Source organism: Ziziphus jujuba, chromosome 8, assembly GCF_031755915.1.
Source record: "Ziziphus jujuba cultivar Dongzao chromosome 8, ASM3175591v1".
Taxonomy (NCBI): domain Eukaryota; kingdom Viridiplantae; phylum Streptophyta; class Magnoliopsida; order Rosales; family Rhamnaceae; genus Ziziphus; species Ziziphus jujuba.
Genome location: NC_083386.1, coordinates 21,581,590 through 21,607,003, shown reverse-complemented (window position 1 = coordinate 21,607,003; position 25,414 = coordinate 21,581,590). Strand labels below are relative to the sequence as shown.

Genomic DNA, 25,414 nt, shown 5'->3' with positions numbered 1-25,414 from the left:
AATTATAATAAACAAGCAATTTTTTAATTTATATTACATTCTCCAAAAAATAAATAAATCAAATAATCAATTGTTGTATCCTCAGTCCCCCTCCCTCTCCCACACCTCTTGTTTGCTTTTTTCAAATTTGTAACTTTTTCTCTCCTCTCCATGTGCCCCCAATCCCAGTTCTTGGTCCACATATCCCACGTATATAGAGATTTTACATCTGAAATGAAAACAAATCAAATCCCCTATCTGCAATTGTCATCACCAAAACATGGAAATCTGAGGAAAAAAATAAAAATAAAAGAGGACCATTTTCAATATTACCGTCCTACTCTCAAGGGTTGAAGAGTTTGGCAAACAGGAGCTCATTCCAAGTATCTTGAAGGCCAGGTAAGCACCAATGCACACAATCTGCATAGCTTACAGGGTTGGCTAATTTCTCAGGAGTCAATGGGCCCCACTGCTTCTTGTAGATTGATGTGTGTGCATCTTTACGATAACTTGAGAGTTGTGTGATGTTTAGAAATGTGATGGGAACCTTTGATTTGCTGAACACTTCCCCAATCACCTCCATTACACTTTTCCTGCAATCCGAACCCCAATATGTTGGATCTTCAATCATGGTTGTCTCATTATAGCAGTTTCCTCCTTCTTTACCTCCCCAATCTATGCTCCTGCGGCCAAACATAATTTAGAACTTAGTCTCTATATAGATGCATATTTAGAGGAGGATGATCATTAGTATTGTGAACTTAGTCTCTAAATAGGTACATATTTAGAAGAGAAGGATTATTAATGTGCTTTTAAATGAGTTGGCGTTAGATCGATGAAGGTCAGGAATGGGGACAGAAAAAATGGGACAGAAGATCCAAATCATTAATGTGCTAAAAGTATGCCAATTATGCAAATTTGGAAAATTTACTCACTTTCCATGCGAGGGTGACATGCTAGTAAAGAAGACTCTTGTCTTCTTGGGGTCCATATTCAAGCGAACCCATCTCAACATATTCTCCATCCCCATACGATAAGCTTCCTCAGTTGTCAGCTCCACGATATCTTTCACCTCATCGTCAAAGGACCCGTTTAGCCTGCGAAACTTAAATAATTATTAGTGACATTTTTTGTTTCAGTAGCACAAGTTCAAATTATAGAAAACTGAATGTACATAGATATCATGCACAACTCACAAGATCCTCATCTTCAAGCCAGTCATCCACCATATATACGTATTGAATACTAGTATATCAACGCCTTTCCAATGTTTGCCATGCTTGTTTATAGAATCTTTCCTAATAATCCTTTTTGATACTCTGTGGAAGACAGGATCATCAGAATTCGATTCCAGGAGTAATGGTGCCCAATAAAACTCAATCGTGGCATTGTATTCCTGAACAAGTACGTACAGATAACAAATTAAAAATGGTTTAGGACTCAGCAAAACAAAAAAACATAATTAAGCACTTTATTATATAAAAAAGAGTCAATTTGAAAATAGAAGCTCAAAGTAATTTCACCTTGGCAGTGAAGACAGTTAGTGAACCGAAGGTTTCCATGGACTTTTGATCTTCAGGGATGAGCGAGTGAAGAAGACAAATCATGGAAACGTATTGACCCCTGTTCAGAGAATCTCCTACATACATCATCCTCTTCCCCCGGAGTGTCTCAAGCATAAGTGTGGCATTGAACCTTTAATTAATGATTTGTGAAAATAATTAATGGACCCTCTAAAGTTTAATATAATGATAGATAAAACTCTCAATTTTATTATAGTTTATTATTTATCCCCTTTGCCGTTAAGAGTCAATTCCATAAAAGTATCTTTAAAAAGAGTATTAGAGTCCTTTCACATATTTAAAAGTGAGTGGACAACTTGGGGCACCAAAATACATTTAAAATGGTATGGTGGGCTTATTCCCAAAAAAGGAAAAAAAAGGTATGGTGAGCCCACATGGAGGTTATGAGCATATGTGCCCCTCAATTTGTTTTCCTACTTTATTCTTTTAACCATTTTTTTCTCATTTATTTACTGTTTTACTATTATATTTAATTTTTATTCTTTTTCTTTCAAAAATATTATATTTATTTCTAATATTATTGATTATTATTTACTATAGCTATGTTTTTCCCTATTATTATTATTATTATTATTATTATTATTATTATAACAAATGGTTTCAAAGAATTATTATTTACAAATATAAAAGTTTTAATATTTATAAAAATATATACCTTTGATTTTGATAATTGATTTTATACTAATCATTATAATTTTTAAAATTTCAATTTCATAATAATTAATATTTTTATCAATATGAGTATATAATTTAGTATTGTAAGATCAATTTTTGTGGCATTTATATCTAACTTATATTAAATATATTTTTGTCCAAAATTGATTTTTAGAAGGTGTGCTTGAAATTTCAGTTTACAAGTCGTATATATATATATATATTCCATTTAACATGCCACAAAAGAGGTATCAGAGGGTTGGATAAACCAATTTCTAGTGGTAAGGATGCTAGGTGTAATTTTCAAAATTTTAGAGATCAAAATTTAATTATGACAAAGTTTAGGAGTTCAAGTATATTTTACTACTATTTGATATACAAAATGATTATTTATGAACTATAAATAGTTATTCATTGGAATAATGAAAGAAAAAAGGGATAATCATTCTTATTTGTATATTTGGTTATAATTTTGAATTCAAATAAGGTTTAGCTTCTAAATATATTTTTTCTTTAAAAATTTCAGATTTGCTTAGATTGATCGATTTAAAGTTTTTTTTTCAAATAAAAATTAATTTAAAGTTAACTTTTATATTTATTTATATACTTTTATTATATGATAATCCATTTAAATTTAAATTCATCAAAATATAATAAGAATATCTTTAAAGTTTGTGTTAGAATAGTAGACATGGATCCTTTTCTCATTTAAGCTACACTTAAGCTTTTAAGAATTTGAAAACAAGTGGTCATCAACCCATCGGAAGGTTAAGATTATTTCTCTTTTTTGAATTTCAAAAACTTCCAAATATAGTTAGTTTTTCAATAAATATCTATTGAATAGATAAGTAAATCATGGTCAACTAACTATTAATTGCAAAAAATGAAAATAAAAAAATAATAAAACTATGCGATAATAAAAACTGCTTTAAAATTTGTATACATAAGAATTGATAATAAATATTTTCTCAAACTCCTTTTTGAGTATAAGCAGCCCAATAGAAGTAAAAGTAAAACCGAGTTTAAAAACCACAAAAAATTTATTCAAATTGAATGAAAAAATTTCTAAAATCCGTCTACGTATTAGAAAAATTTAAGATATATATATCTATATATATGTATTTTAAAAAGAATAAACATTCAAAAATTTGTAAAATCACTAAAATAATATTACAACATGAATTAAAAATAATTGCTCATAACTTATGTTATTGGTTTTGCTTTATACTTAAATCTTTATAATCTTACTAAAAAAAACTGTATAACTTTTGAAGCACTCCATGTTAAAGTCTCCTTTTATTATTAAAGTTTTTTATTTTTAGTTTTTTATTATAAGTATCAAATGTTAAGTATTCGAATTTTTTTATATGTTAAAAATTTTTATTGGATAGTTATATTCATGAATATTATTATTACATTTTTTGGAAGGAGATTCATGATTAGTTTATTTTTATTTTTATCCATAAATCTCTAACAAAAGTAAAGTGGAAAAAAAAAAAACGCATTAAAGACTAAATTTATATATTTACTATAAAATGTCCTTATTTGAAAGTTTGAGAAACTAAAATGAAAGATAAATAATCTTGACCGTACAATATATTAATGGTAATGATCTTTAAAAACTTAGGTAAATCTTATATTAGAAAGTAACCCATATACACATTTATTCTCTCCATTTCAGAAAGGTAAAATAGATAGAAACCTGATAGTATAGAATAGTTAAATTACTCTATTTTTGCATCTATTTCATAAACAAAAAAAAGGTATATTTATATTAAGGTAAAATCAAAATCCACAAAGTTTTGTAGAAAAAGACGAAGTATTTCATCAATAAAATTTAAACAACCATTAAAAAAAAAAAAGAAATTAGAAAATGAAAGACGTTCCTCATGTTATGAATTAATTTTTTCTTTTTTGGGGTTATATTGTAGAAATTCCCTCAATATTTTTTTCTTTTTTATGAAAAAAACAAAAACAATCTTTTTTCGTGTATGTATTAAATAACGATACAGACATTATTTACTCTGTCAATATATTTATCAAAATTATATATATGAATTGGTTAATATATTAATATAATTTATAAATGAATAAATAAATAAATTTATAAATATAAATATTATTAAATATACACATAATAAACCACTTAGTCAAACTCGTAATATAATATAAACGGAGGGAAAGAAGAGAAGTGACCTAGGAAGATCACAACCATGGGGTTGCCATCTCCAGTATTGGTACTCCTTGTCTGGTCTTCCATGCTCTTGGCAGGTCAACTGCGGTTGTATATATGGACACTCCGATTCCTGATAAAGCGGCCGATTTGACTCGTCCCGAACCCATCTTCCTCTAAACACGTCACATCCTTCTTCCATCGTCCCAACGGCGAAAGTCAATTTCTCTTTCTTCTTCACTAACCCCCCAAACCAAACAAAACAAATTCCTACCTCAGTCCCAAACAAAAAAGAGAAAAAAATCAACGGGCTATAATTAAATTTAAATTGGTTGAGTTGACTCAGTACCCGTTCTGGAAAAAGGCCGTTCCGAACCGAATAGGCACATGAAATCTTCTCCATAGAGGATGGCGACGAAGAGGAGGAATGGTAACAAGGAAAACAGATAGGGAGAGCTTATTATACGAGGCTTTCTGAGATTGGACGATGAAGAAGAAGAGATTGAGAGAGGGGACTTCATGATTTTTGTGTTTTGCATATATATATGCATGCAAAACAAATTTGAAATGGTTTTTTGAAATTTCGCTTTTCTTGTTTGTGGGCTTTTACGTTAATATCTGTTTCTGTTTCTGTTTCTTCGAACGGAGGATCATTTTGTTGGAAGAGACGTTCTTCTCTGAAAATGTTTTATGTGGTCGTGGCAGTGGATATGGTTGCAATAAATAGTGAGTAGAATGTATAGGTTGGGGAAGACTTTCACTGATTTGGTAATTCATAAAATTTTACATCTCATATATGGATGCTGAATCTTATATAATATTCTCTGATTTTCTTTTTTACCAATATAGATATTATGACTGCAGCTATTGCGAGAGAGAAACGTACATTGTCATTTTACATTATCTTCTTTTTTTTTTCCTTTTCTTTTCTTTTCTTTTTTTGGGTTTTATTCAGCAATGCAATTATTTTATGAACTATTCTGTCATCACAATACTACGTACTAGCAGTACTGTGCATATTATTTTTCAAAACAGATGATCCTATGGATAGGATATGAACTTAAAAGCTTCTCGTTTTAACAAACAATTTTTCTTGTTACCATATTGTTTATTTCTATTATTACCACAACAGAAAAATATTTTTTTCTATAATTTTATTTATTTATATGTATGTATATGTGTGTGCGTTTTCTTTTATCTGCAATGCGATCAAGGTTTTAAATATCAAAATTTTGGGACCGAAATATTTATTTTTTTAAGGGATTTTAAATGGAAATAATTTTTATAATATTTATCTAAATATTTAAAATTTCATCGTAATTTTCATGTACATTTCTATTAAAATATCCACATCAAATTTTTAATAATTAAGTTAAAAAATCTATAATATCCATCAAAATTTTAAAAATTTTCATAGAAATTTTAAAAATATTTATTAAAAAAAATTATAAAAAATTTATAAATATTATTGATATATAGTAAATCATTTTACCAAATTAACTTTAGTTTTAATTTTTTTTTCTTACCTTTTAATTGTCTTTCAAATATTTAACAATATAAATAAAATGGAATGAATTAAATTAAATAACCCTATCAAGTTTTATTTATTAATAAAGTATCTATATACATGTTATACATTTTGTATAAGATAGATTCATTAGAATCCCATAATTATAAGTTAATAATTAATTTTATAAAAATGAAAAATAATAACATAAAATAAAAAATAAAAATACAATATCACATAAAATTTGTATTAATACTATTTAAATCAATAACATTAAGTAAATAAAAATAAAAAAGATGATATAATATATTATACTAAATATCAAAGATAATTATGTTTAATACAAGATCTTTATGATTGATATATTAATAATTACATAAGAAATTATCAAGGAGATATGTTTTTTAATTATTATTTTTCAGATTTTACATCTCAAAATGAAACAAGATAGAGACAAAATTTTCAACCACCTAAAAGTTCTATGAGTATTGAGATGATATTTATGAAATATAATTTATTGTATTAGTTATTTTATCTTAATTAATAAACAATTTTATCACATATATATATATTTTTTGCATATTTTTATTAATAATAGTTTATTTATGATCATTACCGTTTATTATAAATCAAATTGATTAAAAGAAAATATAATATCTATTTAATGTTTTTGGCAATTTTTATAATCAATTTGATAATATATTGATTAAATAAACTAATTTTAAAATTTCAACAAAAATTTTTATTTTTTAAAATAAATTTTTATTATTTTTTGTAAGTTTTTATCGATATTCGATATTTTTCGATATTTTCATAGAAATTTCATATTTTAAATCTTCAGTATTTCCATCGATACTAAAATCTTAAACCTTGATTGCCTCTCAGATTCAATTATTATAATGTTATCTTAAACTATTGTTTATATAGTCATACTCAAATAAGATTCTCATGAAAACTAAAATGAGCTCTTTATATTTCAGCTTTTAAATCGCATTAAGAATTGAAATTTAAAATTATATTTATTCATTACTGAATCTGCTAAGATTCATTTTCTCTAAATGGAATTTTAGTATGTAACTAAACCCGTATATATCTGCTTTTTGAATTTTAAATTTTAATTTTTAATATGATCTAATTTTACTAAATATGAACCTTACGAGTTTTATCAAGAATGAACCTTATTTGAAACTGACTATATATATATATATTTAGTTATTTAAATATGACCAAAAAAAAAAAAACTAATTTAATAGGTCTTTGCTTTGCACCGCTTCTAATGGGGTGGGAATTCCCCATTAAAACAAGGTATCGGGTGGGGATAGGACAAAATTTTGTGCCCTAGGTGAGACCAAGGAATAAAGTCCCTACTCATCTCAGCATATGTAACATTATTTTTAATTCTGTCATGTTTAAACTTGCCCTAAGAAAATCAATTTAATCTCCACAAGCCACAAATCATTCAGACCTCCAACAACTCCACCCCACTCCATCTTCAATCAACCACAAACTGCCTTAGACTGATTGCCATTTTCTCACCCACATATTCGTGCCATGAACCTTCTTCTCCTCACTTACATCCTTCTCTGTTCACTAGATTTGCATTCCAACCACTCACCTGATTTAATTTTGGAAGCTCATACATTGGAGCTTTAGCGAAGATATAAAAGTTGTTGTTTTTATGCTGATGCAAAAAATCAACAATCAATTTTGCGCACCCTTCTTCACTATCAAACAACCTATGAATCAGCTAAATAGATAAAATGGGAATTTGGCCTAGTACCCCTCTTGGAAGGCCACTAAGGATATATGCCTCTTCCGTTCTTTATTTTTTTTATCTTGCCCTTAAATTTTTTGATATTTCCAAATTAACCTTTGAAATGTCAAAAGAAAGAGAAAAAAATTAATCAAAGGGCTTTCTTTTTTGACCTTTGAACCGGAACGCAGCACGAAGAAAAGGGGAAGAGAAAGTGAGAGAGAATGGCAAATAAAGCTTGGAAGAGAGATGATTTGCCTGAACCATGGCTATTTCGGGGCTACATTTTGTGTGTGTATTTTTTTAAATATCTATAATTTTTTATTTTCGGGTATTTCTTAAAAAACTTTTCCAAAACCCACCTTTTTTTTTTTTTTTTTTGAAAAAGAAGAAACTGTGATTTATTATTAGCACTTTTGGTATTGTGTACTTTGGGTATGTTGTTTGAACTATTTATTAAATTTTTTTTTTTTGGGGGGGCCCATATTGAAATTTCTAATATATATGATTTTATTGATTTTCTTTCTGGGTATGAAAATCAATGATCACTCAAGCCTCCAAATTGAAATAGGGGTTTTACCCTGATTCTTATAAATAAATAGAGTATGTTCTTAGATGGAAAATTTTGGGGTTCAAAGAATGGTTGTTTTCAAAGGTATAACGCTGGACATGCAATGCTGGACGAAGGGAAAGGGCAAAAAAAGGATATGAAAGTTATTTGTAATTTTCATTAAGGTCATGATGAGTTCATGTATGAAGGGGTAAAACAATAATATTTTACACGGGAGGGGCATTTTTCATTGCACTCTTTTTTTAAAGGGTAATGGGCCTAATTCCCCTTAAAGACTTGGTGTGAAGCCTCGGAGCTTACATTAGAAGAGCAAAAGACCTGGGTTTAGGGTGCCTGGGCCAGCAACAAAAGTGGCGATGTTCGGATAGGAGTGAGCGGGATTGCCTGCCAGAGGAGTGAATTTCAAAGGATTGGCTGTCATGCATGAATATGTGACTTTAATGAGAAGTTGCATGCGATCTAAGTTCCGGATACTCAAGTTAGCTTGGCTGATAATATCAGCCCAGGAATTAAGCATACAACCTTGACTATCAGCTATAGATTGGTTGAAATTGAAACCTTTTAAAGAGAAACTGAACTTTCAGTGAAAATTATAGAGAAAGAGAGAAATATAGATGCGTAAAATATAATTTCTCATAGTTAAGGTTTCAATAGAAAAAATATAAAGTAAAATAAATATTATTCAATGATAAAAATTATATAAATAGGATTCTAATTTATTTAGATTTGAACAATCTAAATATATTGGAGTACGATATCCTAATTATTTTATGACTAAAATAGTTTAGATATGTCTTATTTATTATGTGGATATTTAAATTGTGATTAAATATACCCACACTTTTACACATAAAATCTGATTTCTTGATGTAGAAAAAGAGATCTGGATACTAGATTACTCACCTGATCTTAATTGTCTTATAATTAAAAGTAGTTTAGATGTATTTTCTTTATTTGTCCGGATATATAGATTGTGATTAAATATACCCCACACTTATATATGCACACCAAATGATTTATTAATGTAGAAAATAAGATCCAGATACAAGATTACTCAGCTGATCTAATCTATTGATTTCAAAAATTAAGAAATCCCTTATGAAGTTCATCAATTTGTTTATCCCTCCGGGCTAAAAAAACATGGTCTCTTTTTATGTCTTATATTTTGAGGCCTAGAGTATGAAAAATGGATGAATTTCCTTTTTTATTTACTTGCATTTTAAAGCTTGTTATGTTGAACTACAAAGAGCATCACCTATACCAAATAAATAACAATAATAATAATAATAATGTTAATAAAAAATTTAAAAATTTAAAAAAAAAAAAAAAGTTAAACTAGTTGCAGGACGGGGAATGGGTTCCTACTCCTCAATTGAGGAATCCAAGTAGCTAGGCATAAAATTTCAAATATAATATTAGATAAAGCAATGGATCGCTTCCATGTCTGTATTCTCTGGGCATCTAATACCAGCCTAGCTTTATTCAAAATAAAATAAAATAACAAACTAACCAATTAAATTGAACCGGCAACAATGGAAAGAGCAGTAGCAGTTGCACAATTTTGACTCTCTTCCTTTTTGTTTACCTTTGTTTTAAAGTTAGTTCAATAATTTTTCTTTTATGTCTTTTCAATAAAGTATAACAATGATGGTTGCTTGTTTAACGTAAAAATAGTCAATGTAGCATAATTAGCTATGTGATATAAAGTTGTGATATCCACTTTATAACATACATCCTGTTTAAGTGTCTCATCTTTTTATCTTTTTGTTGAACGCAAGCTTCAATTTTTTCTTTTTTTTTTTTTCTTTTTTTTTTTGTGAAAATGCATATTTGAAGCTTGAGAATATTTTATGGCAAATCTGAATTTCAGGAATTTTAAATCGAAAGATCATCCAAGAATATATTAGACATATTACTAATTAAAAACTAGATACTATAGTAGATCAATACAAATTTAACTTTATTTTTATTTTTTTAATATGGCATTGTTATAAACTAAATATATATATATATATATATATTAATATTTTTGTGGGTTGTATCTAATTGTGATTGCATTGATGTTATTTTAAGTATTATAAATAAATTTTGTCAAGGAAATGACATTGATGAAGTTTTCAAGTAAATAGGAAAGCATAAGGTAGCAAAAGCTATTGAGTATCCATATACAGGCATACAAAATGTAAATGCAATAATATAATATTTTTAAACTTTCATGTCATGTGCAAATAAAATTTCATGTTGGTTAAACATAAAAATCTCAAAGGTATATATAAAATTTGGATTAACAAATGATATCATAATTCGGTTCTAGATAAAACCGTATGTAAGTATGAGATGAACCTCTCGTGATGTGGATATTAGTATATAATAAATTAAAACAAATTAATTATATTAATTAGTATATAAATATAAAAATGGCAAGGCATGTTAAAGAAGCCAACCATGTTGGGCCCCACTTGCTATAAAATCTTTAATAGCTTTTGAGGATTTTAATGAATCGTTTTTGTAAAACATCAATCACCATAATCTCCCATCTCCCTCAACTTCATCACCTCTTTTTAGTTTCTATGGTTTCTTCTGTACCTTCTTCTTTTTTATAACCCACTAATTCAATCATTGGCTCATACACCTTTGCTTTCGATTTTATGCATGTTTCCCACACTTCTAAACGTGTTTAATCTTGTTTATGTTCACCTCTAAAATGACAACCTTTTCTCAGAATTACTAAGTTTTTTTTTTAACTTGATCCCTATCCATGGATTTCTTTCTAATTTTGAGCAGTCGTTTTACAAGAGAAGTTGAATATATAGTTAATGGTGCTCTCTCTCTCTCTCTCTCTCTCTCTCTCTCTCTCTCTATTGTTCTTTTATTTCTACATTTACAAAACAGGATTCTTGTATGTCCATATGTTTATTCCTCTTTGGATAGCATTGTCGCGGAAATATAATATACAAGAAAACGGAAATAATGGATTTACAATTAATTAAGAGAGAATCCCAGAAAGTATTAACAGGGATACGTTGAATATTGAAGAATAAATCTTCAATCATAAATTTTCCCGCTTTAGCATGAATGAATCGGTGAATCTTAAACCAAAAGGAAAAAAATAAAAAAAATAAAAAAAAATAAAAGAGCAAATTTTCCATTGATATTACATTTTCAAAAAAAAAAATTAAAAAAAAAAAAATCAAACTATCATTTGTTGTATCTTTACTTCTTTCTTTTGTCTTCCTCACTCCCCCTCCTCCAGCTGTCTCTTTACTTTTTTCTATTTGAATCCCTCCTACACAGATTCTCTCCTCTCCATTTGCCACAAGTCGCAGTACTTCATCCATATATCCCATGTATTGTGATGTTCCATCTTAAATGAAAACAAATCAACTCCCTTTTCTGCAAGATCCCATCACCAAAACATGGAAATCTGAGAAAAAAACAGAGGACCATTTTCGATATGATCATCTTACTCAAGGGTAAAAGAGTTTGGCAAACAGAAGCTCATTCCAAGTATCTTGAAGCCCAGGTAAGCACCAATGCACACAATCTGCATAGCTTACAGGGTTGGCTAATTGCTCAGGAGTCAATGGGTTCCACTGCTTCTTGTAGATTGATGTGTGTGCATCTTTACGGTAATTTGAGAGTTGGGTGATGTTCAGAAATGTAATGGGAACCTTTGATTTGCCGAACACTTCACCAATCACCTCCATTACACTTTTCCTGCAATCCGAACCCCAATATGCAGGGTCTTCAATGATGGTTGTCTCATTATAGCAGTTTCCACCTTCTACACCTCCCCAATCTATGCTCCTGTGGTGAAATATAAGTTCGAACTTAGTCTTTAAATCGATGCATATTCAGAGGAGGAAGGAAGATCATGAACTATGCAAATTTGGAAAATTTTACTCACTTTGCATGCGAAGGTGACATGCTAGTGAAGAAGACTCTTGTCTTCTTGGGGTCCATATTCAAGCGAACCCATCTCAACATACTCTTCATCGCCATACGATAAGCATCCTCAGTTGTCAGCTCCACGATATCTTTCACTTCATCATCAAAAGACCCAAGCCTGCAAAACTTGAACACTTAGAGACATTCACAACACAGAAAACTGAATGTAAATGGTCAGTACGAGCAAAGTATGTATGTACTGACAAGATCTTCATCTTCAAGCCAGTCATCCACCACAGATATGTATTAAACACTGCTATATCAACACCCTTCCAATGTTTGCCATGCTTGTTAATAGAACCTTTCCTAACAATCCTATCAGATACTCTATGGATGACAGCATCATCTGAGTTAGACTCAAGAAGAAATGGTGCCCAATAAAACTCGATTGTGGCATTATATTCCTGAAACACAGAAATCAAACAAAAAAAGGTTAGCGCTATGCAAAACAAAGGTATAAGCACTTGATCATAAAAAGTCAATGAAACATAGAAGCTCAAACTAATTTCACCTTGGCTGTGAAGACAGTCAGTGAACCAAAAGTTTCCATGGACTTTTGATCTTCAGGGATGAGCGAGTGAAGAAGACAAATCATGGAAACGTATTGACCCCTATTCAGAGAATCTCCTATATACATCATCCTCTTTCCTCGGAGTGTCTCAAGCATCAATGTGGCATTGAACCTTCAATTATTTGTGACAATAATGTTATGTATGCTACATTACATCGACAAGTAAAATTAAAATCCACACTAATCTTGCAGAAGACAAAGTAATTCATCAATTAAATTATAAACCACCACAAGAAAATGAAATTAGAACATAAAAAACGTTCCTCATCCTTCTAATCAACCTTGACCATTTTTCTCCCTTGCTAATAGAAGCACCAATAATGCCACGCGTTTTGAGTAACCAAGCATTTAGTCAAGCCGCAAGGTGTATATGATTTTGATTGGTTGGGAACATAGTTTTCACCTTATGTTAGAAATCTATTGACCTGATAAGCAATAAGAGTTACCATTTGCTCAATTAGATTTTTGATTTTAAATCATTAATTAAGGTAACATTCTCAACATTTATTATGTTGGGAACATATTATAACTCTACATATATATACATATCAAATTACATATTATAACCCTATACACACACACACACACACACACATATCAAACTTTTTGAGACGTTGATTGGCAAAATCATCATTATAAACTGCCTAGATTTTTTGTGTTTGTGTTTGGTTTCAAGAGATGGATAACTAGATCACCATTAATCATTTTTATCTAACCTCATCCCGCAGGGAACTAAAGAAACCTCTTTATGGGCATGTAAAACGACAAGCCTGAGGAAAAAGGCTTTTCGATGTCTTTGAGCTACTCCTATTTGGTCCATAATTCTCATAGACGAGCCCAAATTTGTAGCCTAACCAATTGACCAACATTCCCTAGTCCCTACCAATAATTCTGCTGTAAAATGAAAATAAAATATTATTGAATTATTATTTAAAAAAACAAAAAAAAGAAAAAAACATAGGCAAAGGCAAAACAGATTATTTTTGAAGGATATGAATGTGTCAATGACTTTTTCTCAATTATTATTCCTAAGTTCCTAATCGCTGGAATCTTCCTGTCCAGCACAACCCCATGATCGTCAGGGGACGGCCACACTTAATTTTTTATTTTTATTTTTATTTAATTTTATTATTATTATTATTATTATTATTATTTTTCGATGGTCTATTTCAATTACACCCGTGCTCCGCGCGATGAATCTTGCACGATCAACGACGACGAAAATAAAGAAATCGACGGAAACACGAACTGACAATGACTGGCCAACCAGGCATGTGGACCCCAATTACCATTACTTTTTTTCGAGCGCAGAGACGAACGACAGGTGGACGAAAAATCTACGTTTACTCTGAAACTCATGCCGAGCTAGCTATTCACTAACCCCGGTCCACCTGACCCCACTATCATTCGACACGTGTAGCGCATGCCTCGTTGGCGGCCGGCAAAACGGTCCGATTCGAAAAAACCGGTTCGGGAAAATAAGACAAAAAACAAAACCGGTTTCCGAATTGAGTTGGAGCAAAAACTCTTCGTTGTCGGTGAAGTTTCAAATAATTTGACTTTCCGTAAAGCAAAAAAAAAAAAAAAAAAAAAAAAAAAAAAAAGTGAAGAAAGCAGAATGAAAGAGGAAATCAATCGGAAAACCAAGAAACCGCCATTAGAGAAATCGTTAAAGCTTTTTTAACTGGTGGTTTTATGGACTTGAATTTGAGCTAATTAAGCGCGATTTTGGGGAGAGAGAGAGAGAGAGAGACTGACCTAGGAAGATCACAGCCATGGGGTTGCCATCTCCAGTACTGGTACTCCTTCTCTGGTCTTCCATGTTCTAGGCAGGTCAACTGTGGCTGTATGTACGGACACTCCGATTCCTCATAAAGCGGCCGATTCGACTCGTCCCGAACCCATCTTCCACTAAACACGTCGCAACCTTCTGGGGTTTTCCCGACGGCGAACGGCAATTTCTCTCTCTTCTTCACTAACCCCCCAAAAATAAAAACAAAATCCAACCTCGGTCACCCCCCCCAAAAAAGGGGGAAAAAAAAATCAAGAGGGTTAATTGAATTTAAATGGGTTAAGTTGACTCACCGGTTCGGGAAAAAGGCCGTTCTGAGTCGACGGGACCGAGTTGGAGTTGGCGTCCGAATATGCACATGAAATCTTCTCCATAGAGAATGGCGACGAAGAGAATGAAAGTTAACAAGGAAAATAGATAGGGAGAGAGACGAGGCTTTCGGAGACCTGGGGATGAAGAAGAAGAGGAAGAGAGAAGGGACTTCATGGTTTTCCTTTCTGTGGTTTTGTTGTTTTGCATGTGCAATAAAATTACAAGCTGGGATTTAATTTTTATGAGATCATTTTTGAGAGCTATCTCAAAAAAAATGTGTTGGGCTTGTGGGAGTGGTTAGGTTGAATAAATAGTGAGTAGCAAGTTACAAGTACATGTATAGGTCCGGACTTTTTTTCTGGTAAATATTAAATTCTATATATTTAATTTGGTAGTTCATAAAATAATTTCACTTTCATATATATATATATATACAGTGAATCTTATTAATTTTGTATGGTCTTATTTCTTAATTAGATTGAAAATCTGGTTTGCTTTAGAGTTTAGCTTTTCTTTTTTTTTCTTGACCAAATTAGACAAACGACAGCCTAAGAGAGAGAAAAACATTGTCATTTTTCATTATTTTCTTAATCATTATTACACTTTATCAATCATGATTTTGTGTCAATGCAATTATTGTATGAAATGTCATTACATTACTAGTAATGGAAATGCGCTTGGCTATCCTAGCGGTAGGATATGATATTGGAAGCTTCTTATATACACACGCACACTTTCCTTACCATATTTTGTTTTTTTCTTTTTCTTCCTGTAAATTCTTTTTATTATTATTATTTTCTATATATTTTTGGGTTTTCTTTTATGCATCCATTTCCACTCCGATTCAATAATTATAATGTTAAAATTATGATTTATGAGTTTACTAATGATAAAAAAAAAAAAAGAAGGATAAAACTTGTAATAGGAAAGCATTTTCTTTAACGTTTCTGTTCTATCTTTGTCCTATTTAAGTAAGCATTATAACAAGCATTATTAAACAATTATAATGCAACTTTTGAACATGGGTTTTCTTCACTAAAAATTTGGATATAAGATCAGGTAGTAAAATGCATGTCAGATCTGAGCAGAATTAATGAAGTAGCCCTGTTTGTACGAAGAGGATGGATTTTATAAAACTATTTTAAATCCGATCAAATTAAATTGAAATATTTTAAATTTAATCAAATTTGATTGGATTATATCTAAGCTTATATAATACAATCTAATTCAATACCATCCAATATTCAAAACGGATCAAAGGAGAACGTGATGGTGATAGGGAAGCTATGTAGTGGGTGATAAATGATGGAGAGCATGGGGGAGGAAATGTATAAATATGGCTTTGCTTCTAAGGTAAGGTTGTCAAACAAAGAGGCAGATAATCATTTTGTTTACTTTTTCTTAATCAGATGAAGAAATAAATATATTTAGTAAAAAATAATTGAAGAAAAATTAATGTGATTATTATATTTGAAGGTGCTTAGGTAAGAGGATTTTTTTTTTCAAAGAGAAAAGGTGAAGTTTCAATTTCAAAGTGGTTGGCAATCACCTGCTTCAGATTCTCTTCATTTCTTTGTCCCTCAATATTGGGCTATGCACTACAGTTTCCTATGGCTCTTCAAGACAATCAGAAAAGAACTATAATAGCGATACCTCAACCAAATACTTGAATATCTATTTATTTTTATTTAACCACCGATTTGTTTTCAATGTTTTATTGGATTGTGAAAGATGCTTTGCAATTTTTATTCAATTGCTTGTTGCTAATATATTATTCACCCAAAAAAAAAAAAAAAAAAAGGTTGTTGCTAATAGGACCTCTTAACCTCTCTGTCTCTATCTCCCCTCAAATATATTTTACCATTTTTTAATATAACAAATTCTTTTTTTTTTTTTTTTTGGTAAACTTATTTATATAATAAGGTTGTCATTAGGCCAGACTGCTATTGTCATGAAAATAGATTATACAATACAAGGATTACTATTATAATTACTTTGAAAAAGACTTATATAGAGAGATACACAAAATATATATATATATATAATCTCAATTAAAACATTAGTGTATTGATAGTAATAATTAAACCAATATCGCACCAACTTTGGGTCATTTTCTTGCAAGTAAAGCTTTAATAATTAGTGCTTTTGAGACATATGCTCAATGCTCTTCACCATTAGTCAATGCCTCCTCCTTTTAAAGGAAAAAGAAAAAAAATGTTCCCTAAAGTCTCCATCAATAATTTCATTTCCAACAATTCCTACTCGGAAAATTACCAACTTCTGCTTTGGAAAACCCAATTTTCTAATGGAGTACAGCAACCCAAGTTTGGGTGGCTTTTTCTTTTTCTTCCCCCCAATTTGGGTAAGCCATGCATGTTAATCCAAAATTTCTTCTTGGTAAGGTCTTGTATTTTTTATGGTGAGGCTAGAAAAGGTGCTTTACAAGTAGCTTGGCAACTCTGGACCCTGAATCCAATTAGCAAATATTTGGCGCATCGTTGTACTTGCGTACGAAAATTGTATGGCTCCTATTTGTCTTATAAACTGATAAAAAGAAAAATTATTTGATACATACAGGCTGATGGGTGTCATGACTGGCATTATAAAAAATGACCGATTGTCTGTTAATGACAGCCTACATGGTCACCCATAACAATGTAAATGATTGCCTTATTAGTTAAATTTTGTTGTATGTTTTTTAAGAAAGGTTAATTGTACATGAGAAGTGCTAGCTCCACTTGTTTAGATCTTCTCTAGCTTTATTGGATGACATATGTCTTTTTTTCTTTTTCTTTTTTTAAATCAAAATCAAGACAGCCATTAGAAAAGCTATTGGCCACCTATTTAATCTTTAATTACCAAAATGTCATTTTACTAATTTACTCTTTCTATTATAGTTCCACAATTTTAATATTGACTGGAGGTGATAAATTCTTTATTTGAAGGAAAAATAAAAAAGATGTGGAGAAATATATACTCTTTCTATTACCAATTTCCAATTTTTGGAAAATAAATATTTTTTTCCAACACAAATAATAATAGTCTATGGCATTACTAAATAAAAACAAAAAGAAGAACAAATTGAATCATACTTTCACAATAATCAGTTTTTTTTTTTTTTTCTCAAATCATGGTTAATATTTGTTTCATTGTGACTATGAAGATAAAAAATTATATAAAATATAGAAAGAATGATAATTAACATCATTAATCTTATATAAATCGTAGAAAATATTAATTATTATTCATTTATCAAACTCTCATAAAACAAATACCTATTTTAAGGATGAATAGCATAGATGAAGAAATAAAGAGTTTTTTTTTTATTTTTTATTTTTTAGCAAAGAAGAAATATAGAGTATATAATTCCAGAATTATGAGTTTTCGATATAATATCAAATAAAAATTCTAATTAAGTTAGATAACAGTACAAGATGTCAAACATTAAAAAAGAAGAAGAAGAAGAAGAAGAAGAGAGATATTGATACCAAAACTAAAACTATATCGACTCAAATCTCACTATTGCCAAAGAGATTAAAAAAAATTTCTTTCAAGCTTTTAACAATTATATTTCTAAGAAAGATTTTAGTTGCACAGTTTCAGTAGAGTAATTCACATATAACACCTTTTTTGAATCACACACATCTTTTTAACAGCATGAACATATATGATTTAAGCAAAAAAGAGAAATAAAAGATATTAAAAAAAGATAATTAATATCAGAAGAACAAAAAGAATAGTGAGAGCATATTTGGTATGAGAAATAGATATAAGAATAGAATGACTATTTCATAGGATTATCTGTTACAATATTGGTAGATTTTAAGTCTATCGAATATCTATTTCATAGGAATACTAATTCATTCATTTTAAAAAATATTTATTCCTTTCAAAAAATTTAGAATTGCTATTCGTTTACTTTGAAGAAAATATATTTACCATATTTACAAGTGAGTGTAGATAAATTTACCGACTTTTTCTTCTTAGACCAAATTAAAAAAAATTATTTTTTTTGCTTAATTTTATTTTTTTATTGTAATTTTTTTTAATGGTTTGGGCATTACATATTAATTTTTGGACTAATAAAATTATTTTATTTAATTTTTGGTGTAATAAAAATATTTTTATTGGATCAAAATTCCAATTTTATTTTTATTTTTAGTTTTTGGTCTAATTTTAGGTTCAAAAATATTTCATTTCTTTGAAATTTTAATTTAAATCAAATAGAAATTGGTACAAATTTTCAAATAAAAAATCATAAATATAAAATAAAAAAATATAAATTTATTTTTTCAAAAAATATTTTTTCTTAAAAACAAATTATGACATTAGAGTGCTGACATTAGCTAACAATAAAATTATAACGCTATTAACTAATTTGATTGATTAATAATAAATTTTAAAATTTCAAAATTTAATTTGTGAAATTCTAAATTTCAGAATTCAATTCATATAACTCTAGAACTTTAAAATATTACTATGCAATTAACCCTTTTAGATAAAACCTAAATAAGAAATGGGCAACCATAAAATTTGTTTAGATTAGTTCGTATTTGTTATCAATAGCTTTTCTTTTTTTTTTTTTGGGTATATATTGCTATTTTTTGGTATATATTGAAAGTGGGATATTTGAATCCAACTATTATCTAAAAAAAATATTTTTTACCACTAGTTTGTCCCCAGAATTGTTATCAATAGTTGCTTGAACAATGAACACGATTGATTGGATACTTTTTAAACATGCATCACAGATGATTTTGGTTGTCATTTGTGATATCCTTTCTATATTAGGTAATAAGTAATTACCATATCAAAGCACCTAAAAAAAGATATTTATTTGTACCAAAGAGGAGGAGATAAATTTTTGATTCCTCTATTATCTCTTCATTCGCATATTTGGTTATAGAAATCTAATAAAAACGAATCGAATTTGTGATTTCCAACAAACGAGAATGGATTTTAAAAATTTTCAAAACTTAATACGATTTTATAGGCTATTTTCAAACTTAAAAACGGAAATATTTTTCTTATAAAGCTAAAACAGATTAGTTAACACATTTTAAAAACAGTTTGAAACTCTGGTACCCAAAAGAAAAATATTAAACTAGTTCTACTTCAAGGTGTTTGATCATAAACTAATTCAAGGTTGTTATTTTCAAACGTGTTGTACAAACCAAAGCAAACACGATTCAATAACTCTCTGCCCACTGAATTGCTTTTATATGACAACACAACCTACGCATTTTGATTGATCAATCATAACCATACCAAAATCCCACACACCTTATATAGTACAAATATTTAAATACGAACCAATTTCCAAAATCCACTATCTGCATTTTATTTGATTTATGACAATCAGAAACATATTCGAGGAAATGCTAATCCAGGTTTCCTGTCACAATACATTATAACCTAAATCTTATGCTTAGTTTTATCAAACTTTATGTATAAAAAAATGTCATCAGCCTAAACTAAAATCAATACATTCAAAATTTCCTAAACAGGGGAGCTAATAAAATGTCAATTGAAAAAAAAAAAAAAAAAAAAGAAAAAAAAAAGGCAGCAATCTGTATCAATTTGTCATGAAATAAATTAAATATCACTGATAAAGAAAAAACGGATTGGTGAGGTTGACGAGTACGTCGTTGTGCCTGCCAAATATTTCTATAAATTAGGTTCATAGAAGCAATGAGCATAAGAAAGCAGGTTGATACTTGCATAATGCAATTTGCACTTGATTGCTGAACTGTTAATGGCAGGGCAGAGATCATACAAAGTGTAACTCACCCACCTTGTCCGAAATAGAAGTACATATGCTCAGAAGTTGACAGAAGAATAGGAGCTCCGATGACCTTCTGAAGGTCCCCTGAATCTCCTCACTAGAGATGAAAAAAGACTCTGCCAAAAGAAGGATTTGAAGTCATCAATGATACACAAGCTTAAAAAATAAATATAACAACAAAAACTCGAAAAGAGAAGGGCGTTTTACTGCAAGATTCATATTATATATGCCACAGCTGTGGGAAATAAGGAACAGTGTAATGAACGGTTCACATTAAAAATGTAGGTACCTGTATTCTTTGAGGTATGGTGGCCCAAAAATCCAAGTTCGGAATAACCTTGAAAAGAAAGAGATAACACATCAGAGCTCCAAAGAAGACCCACAATAGAAAAAGTGATTAGGTCCTTGCCCAAAATACCAGTAATAATTATTTATTTCTTTAGGATGTAGATAATATGTCATAAGATACAACATATGCTAATAACTTCAAAATATAATGATGCATTATATACTGGGCCAGCCATAATTAGTGAGGTAAAAGAGTTGAATCCCTAGAAACAGGTCATAAGCCTGAATAGCACAACGGAAAAAAAAAAACATTGTCTGAAACATTTTGAGTTCTCTACCCAAATTGTTTACATTTCATCATGCTTATGATTGGCAGAGCCATTACCACCACTATTACATCTCTCAATGCATAGAGCTTGAGAAAATTCTTCCATACATGATAAAATCCATATCAAATATTGCAGAAAAGAACAAAGAAATGAACTTAGCAGACACATAGAGGGACAAAATCATGGACATAATGCTTAACAAGATGAAGCTCCACTTGACGAAGAAAACTTACATCTACACCATGAATTCCAAGGATAAAATATCGATAAACAGTACAAACCAGCAGATATGCTCCAAACATGCATATGGCTCTGAAACCCAAAATAGTCAATGGTAAGTCGATATGATTTATTAGAAATTTAGCTCTAAATCATATCAAACTGTCGAAATTAAACGCTTACATGAAAATGAAGGTGCCAAACCAGCCCCACCCCTTTCCATGGACATGCACAATCTCAGCACAGGCAGATGGATGTTTTAGCGCTGTAGTCTATCAGAGAAATAAAATTATGAACCTGGAACACTATAAAGACATGATTTATGCACAAAAACACTATTATTCCTAGGCATGCAAAGCCTTGCCAATATAGATTATATTAAAATAAAATGTTAAATTCCATGGAACAAAAACTAAAGGCATAGAATTATGAACAAAAAGCCTTATCATTGCCAACTCACTTGATGGGATACAGGAAGAGTCAAAAAACCCATATATTTTTTTTTTAGATACAATAATTGATAATATAAAAAAAGAAAAAAAGAAAAAAAGAAAAGACTGTTCGTCTCGAGGTAACAAATTCATGTGCACACCATTGGCATGTGCATGCACTATGCCAGACACACAAATTGAAATTGTGTAAGTTAATTACCATACTATAGTATAACTTTAAGTGCTAAGCATGGCAAATTAAAATTTATTTTCCAGAATTGAATCACTCACAAAATCACATGTCCCTGTTTTCTCTAATGAATATGGTCCCTGTAAAACAGAAAGATATAATAAGAAATAATGCAGGTACATGAGGCTTCCAGGTTCTTATGAAATCAGAACACATAAGAGGGACATACCTGAACTCCATTTAAATCACAACGAACAGACACAGAGAGTGAACAATTGAGCTTTACACCTACGTTTGACATTTTAACGACGACACCAGTGTGTGGATTTTTCTTATCTACCAAATTACACAAAGAAAGAAGACATGAGTATTCTCAAATTGATTTTCAAACAATAGCATGCATAAGCAACAGCTTGAATGCCTGCACTAGCATCCACGAACAACGCCATATTAAAGCTACATTAGTCGAAAGACAAAAAACAAAGTATTATCCTCCGTAAGAACAATCAAAGAATGATGAAGGATCTTACCAATAAGGTCAATGTCAATGCTTGAGGCATGGCCAATGGTCGTGCAAACAGAGTAGCCTGTATTCACAGTACTGATCCAATTAGCTACAACATTTGTGCCACAAAGTAGATGATAGAGGTTCCTACTCAAGTTGTGGTTTTGTTGAAAATATAAAAGAGTAGCACTAGTTTAGACATCATTATAATTCATAACTGACATATATTGTCTTCGGTTATCTCAGAATCAGTTAAAAAAGCAATTTCTGAAAGATGAACTGAACAGAAGATATAGTTACACATTACAAATTGCAGATTTATCTTTTTCTTTCACACTACTTGCACCATTTCTGGAAAAATTTTAGTTTGATTACTGCTTGCTGGGGTTTTCAAATACTAAGCATAAGTTTCGAAAGAATTTTTATCTTTTTTGGTACCTCTTTTTGCACATTTGTAATTTCATATTAGTAGTTCTGATTTTCATACGAAAGAAACAAAAAACTAGCCACAATTTTATAATGTTATCAACAGGCAAAAGTTACAGGCAACTATACGGCGAGACTGCAAAATTAATTAGAAGACTTAGATAACATTTACCTCCAATGTTGCTAGCCAAAAGTGCACTACAAGTTATGCCACAGCGGGATGGGCCCCCACAGTCCTATAACATAGAGTTAGGAAACAAATTAGAAGGATCTCTTGTAAATTTGTTAAAGTGAAAACGAATGACTATCTTCCTTTTTAATTGGTCAACTCTCATCTAGCCCAACCTCACTGCAACTCTTTATCACTTAATCTGAGGCCCAACATATTCAGTAAAGATACAACCTTGTAAACGGTCACATGCAAGTTTAAGCATATTGGGTAGTAAATGAACACTACCCGGTAAACCGGCAAAAACGTTTCTACTTACAAGCACAGCTCAATGGGTAGATACAGATAAGATCATGCAAAACATTCTTCATAATAGCTCCAAAAATGTTCTAGCAAAGCTTGCTGGCACCATGAGCTATGGAAACCACATTTACAACCATCCTTCCCAATTCCCCACTTCAACATCATGTTAGATAGCAGAGTATTAGTCACAAAAACATTGAAACATTTTTATCCAAGCTTACAATACTGTGTTTTACATGCCCTCTAACCCACCTAATGTCTTTTGCTCTTAACACACACACACACACACACATACACACAAAAACAGAGAGAGAGAGAGAGAGAGAGAGAGAGAGAGAGAGAGAGAAAGGGTAACCTACTACAAATAGCTCCATTGGAGCTATTCGTATTAGGTTACCCTCTCTCTCATGGAGCAATATGAGGAATAAGTGTATCAATAAGACATGCACAAACGTAAATATAGCCTGCTCCATCAAAAATAAAAATATATAAAATATACAATTATAATTTAAAAAGAAATTTGAGGAACATTACCCAGCAGTCAACACATCTAGGTGGATCGTGATTGAAAACCATTCCATCACAAAGCTGCTCCAGAAAGCCAACAAAAAACTCAAAATTATGAGTCACTTAAATAATCAGTTTAAGATTTTTACTATAAAAAGCTAGCACAATTTCTTAAAGGAAAAAAAAAATACAGCTTTAGCACAGTGAACCACAGTGTTTGAACTTGACTTCAGAGGGAATTGGTCTCAGTTCGACATAATTATTTATAAGGCCAGGAACTATATCCTTATTGCTTGCTAGTTAGTGACCATTTTCCCATGCATAAAATAGTTATGCCATCTTTACTTGATTTTAGTGATACGTAAAAATCATTTGGAAAACAAGAGTGACCTGAGGGAGCCAACCTGAAACCAGAGTACAGTCTCGTTTACTGCCACCTTATAAAACCTGGGGTAGTGAATTTCAAAAGGCAAAAGTAGGTAATTGCTTAGTCAGAGTTCAACCTCATTAATTCTGAAAGAATACTATAGAATCCAATCATATAACTTGGATTGCTTATCAACTAGTTCAAAGTATTGTAACGAATTAAAGCATTATATGCACATAATTGAGGGTCATTAATATGATTTCAAAGTAAACGACACTATTTACTACACATTATCATAATGATTCAACCTAATATTTTCAAAACCAAAGCTTATACCAACAGATTGTTCTAATATACCAACTATAGCCCCAAACCGGCAGGTTTCAATCAACTACAGGGCATAGAGCCAAACCCTAAATAATGACATTAAATTTGACAAATATTCAAACAGCATGGGCATTAACCAACATGGATTCAAAATACAAAGTATCAGATAAAAATTGACGAAAAATGAGGAATACCCATTATAAGAATCACAATGAAAATTACAGGAATGGAATTACAATTCCTAGAAAATGATAAAATACCCATGTTAAGCAACAGAGTTCAGATTACAAATTAAAAAAAAAAAAAAAAATGAAAAGAAAAATAGTTTCACAACCAATGCAAGTAAGCGTAGAAAGTACCCATCTTCGCTGAGGACACCATGAGGGAATTTGGGGATTGGAGAAGCCAAGTTGAAGTTGTAGAGCTTGTCTCCTTCAGTAATACTGAATTCACAGACGGCCGAGACGGAGTTCAAGAAAAAAACTCCATGTAAAATGGTCGAGAGAAGTAGCAGCCATATCAGTGAATCGCTTCGTATTACCATTATTTCTCTAACAAGTCCAAACAGCTTCTCTCAAATCTTCATTGGTTTTTTATTTTTTATTTTAAATTTTTTATTTTCTCTAATATTCTTTGCAAAGAAGCATCGCGGAGAAGGAAGTATCCGAGTACGACTTGGAATTTTTGAAGTCAGTCCAGATATTGAGAGAGAGAAAAAAAAATAA

At 30.4% G+C, this 25,414-nt stretch overlaps 3 protein-coding genes across 4 annotated transcripts; all 3 read right to left on the bottom strand.

Moving 5' to 3' along the window:
- Window positions 1–322: 322 nt before the first annotated feature.
- On the bottom strand, window positions 323–5,016 carry LOC107413893 (protein trichome birefringence-like 33). Its single transcript, XM_016021948.3, has 6 exons — window positions 4,739–5,016; window positions 4,413–4,629; window positions 1,503–1,674; window positions 1,176–1,375; window positions 915–1,076; window positions 323–662 (listed from the first exon to the last, which is right to left on the bottom strand). The coding sequence occupies exons 1-6, from the start codon at window positions 4,938–4,940 to the stop codon at window positions 323–325; spliced, it is 1,293 nt and encodes a 430-aa protein (XP_015877434.3). The 5' UTR covers window positions 4,941–5,016.
- Window positions 5,017–11,172: 6,156 nt separating this feature from the next.
- LOC107413892 (protein trichome birefringence-like 33) lies at window positions 11,173–15,166 on the bottom strand. The gene is made up of 6 exons (XM_048470676.2): window positions 14,825–15,166; window positions 14,498–14,714; window positions 12,680–12,851; window positions 12,373–12,572; window positions 12,128–12,286; window positions 11,173–12,027 (listed from the first exon to the last, which is right to left on the bottom strand). Exons 1-6 carry the CDS (start codon window positions 15,048–15,050, stop codon window positions 11,688–11,690), a joined length of 1,314 nt encoding a protein of 437 aa, XP_048326633.2. The 5' UTR covers window positions 15,051–15,166; the 3' UTR covers window positions 11,173–11,687.
- Window positions 15,167–20,159: 4,993 nt separating this feature from the next.
- Window positions 20,160–25,377, bottom strand: LOC107413917 (uncharacterized). Of its 2 annotated transcripts, XM_016021971.4 has the most exons (12): window positions 25,049–25,377; window positions 24,400–24,442; window positions 24,023–24,076; window positions 23,189–23,252; window positions 22,616–22,672; window positions 22,315–22,421; window positions 22,187–22,225; window positions 21,648–21,736; window positions 21,479–21,557; window positions 20,918–20,965; window positions 20,638–20,744; window positions 20,160–20,497 (listed from the first exon to the last, which is right to left on the bottom strand). In XM_016021971.4, exons 1-11 carry the CDS (start codon window positions 25,231–25,233, stop codon window positions 20,664–20,666), a joined length of 846 nt encoding a protein of 281 aa, XP_015877457.3. In that variant the 5' UTR covers window positions 25,234–25,377; the 3' UTR covers window positions 20,160–20,497; window positions 20,638–20,663. The 2 variants fall into 2 exon arrangements, with proteins under 2 accessions (XP_015877457.3, XP_060675611.1); XM_060819628.1 differs by having other exon boundaries at window positions 20,160–20,744.
- Window positions 25,378–25,414: the final 37 nt, after the last annotated feature.

Excerpts from the sequence above, each read along its gene's own strand:
- LOC107413893 (XM_016021948.3), bottom strand. The coding sequence starts at position 4,940 with ATGCATATATATATGCAAAACACAAAAATCATGAAGTCCCCTCTCTCA. Across the intron at positions 1,675-4,412 it reads CATGGTTGTGATCTTCCTAG|GTTCAATGCCACACTTATGC; the intron begins GTCACTTCTCTT and ends CATTAATTAAAG. Across the intron at positions 663-914 it reads ATGTCACCCTCGCATGGAAA|GAGCATAGATTGGGGAGGTA; the intron begins GTGAGTAAATTT and ends GTTTGGCCGCAG.
- LOC107413892 (XM_048470676.2), bottom strand. The coding sequence starts at position 15,050 with ATGCAAAACAACAAAACCACAGAAAGGAAAACCATGAAGTCCCTTCTC. Across the intron at positions 14,715-14,824 it reads ACGGCCTTTTTCCCGAACCG|TGAAGAAGAGAGAGAAATTG; the intron begins GTGAGTCAACTT and ends TTGGGGGGTTAG. Across the intron at positions 12,573-12,679 it reads TGACTGTCTTCACAGCCAAG|GAATATAATGCCACAATCGA; the intron begins GTGAAATTAGTT and ends TCTGTGTTTCAG.
- LOC107413917 (XM_060819628.1), bottom strand. The coding sequence starts at position 25,233 with ATGGTAATACGAAGCGATTCACTGATATGGCTGCTACTTCTCTCGACC. Across the intron at positions 22,673-23,188 it reads TTTGGCTAGCAACATTGGAG|GCTACTCTGTTTGCACGACC; the intron begins GTAAATGTTATC and ends CTGTGAATACAG. Across the intron at positions 21,558-21,647 it reads TTTGGCACCTTCATTTTCAT|AGCCATATGCATGTTTGGAG; the intron begins GTAAGCGTTTAA and ends TTTGGGTTTCAG.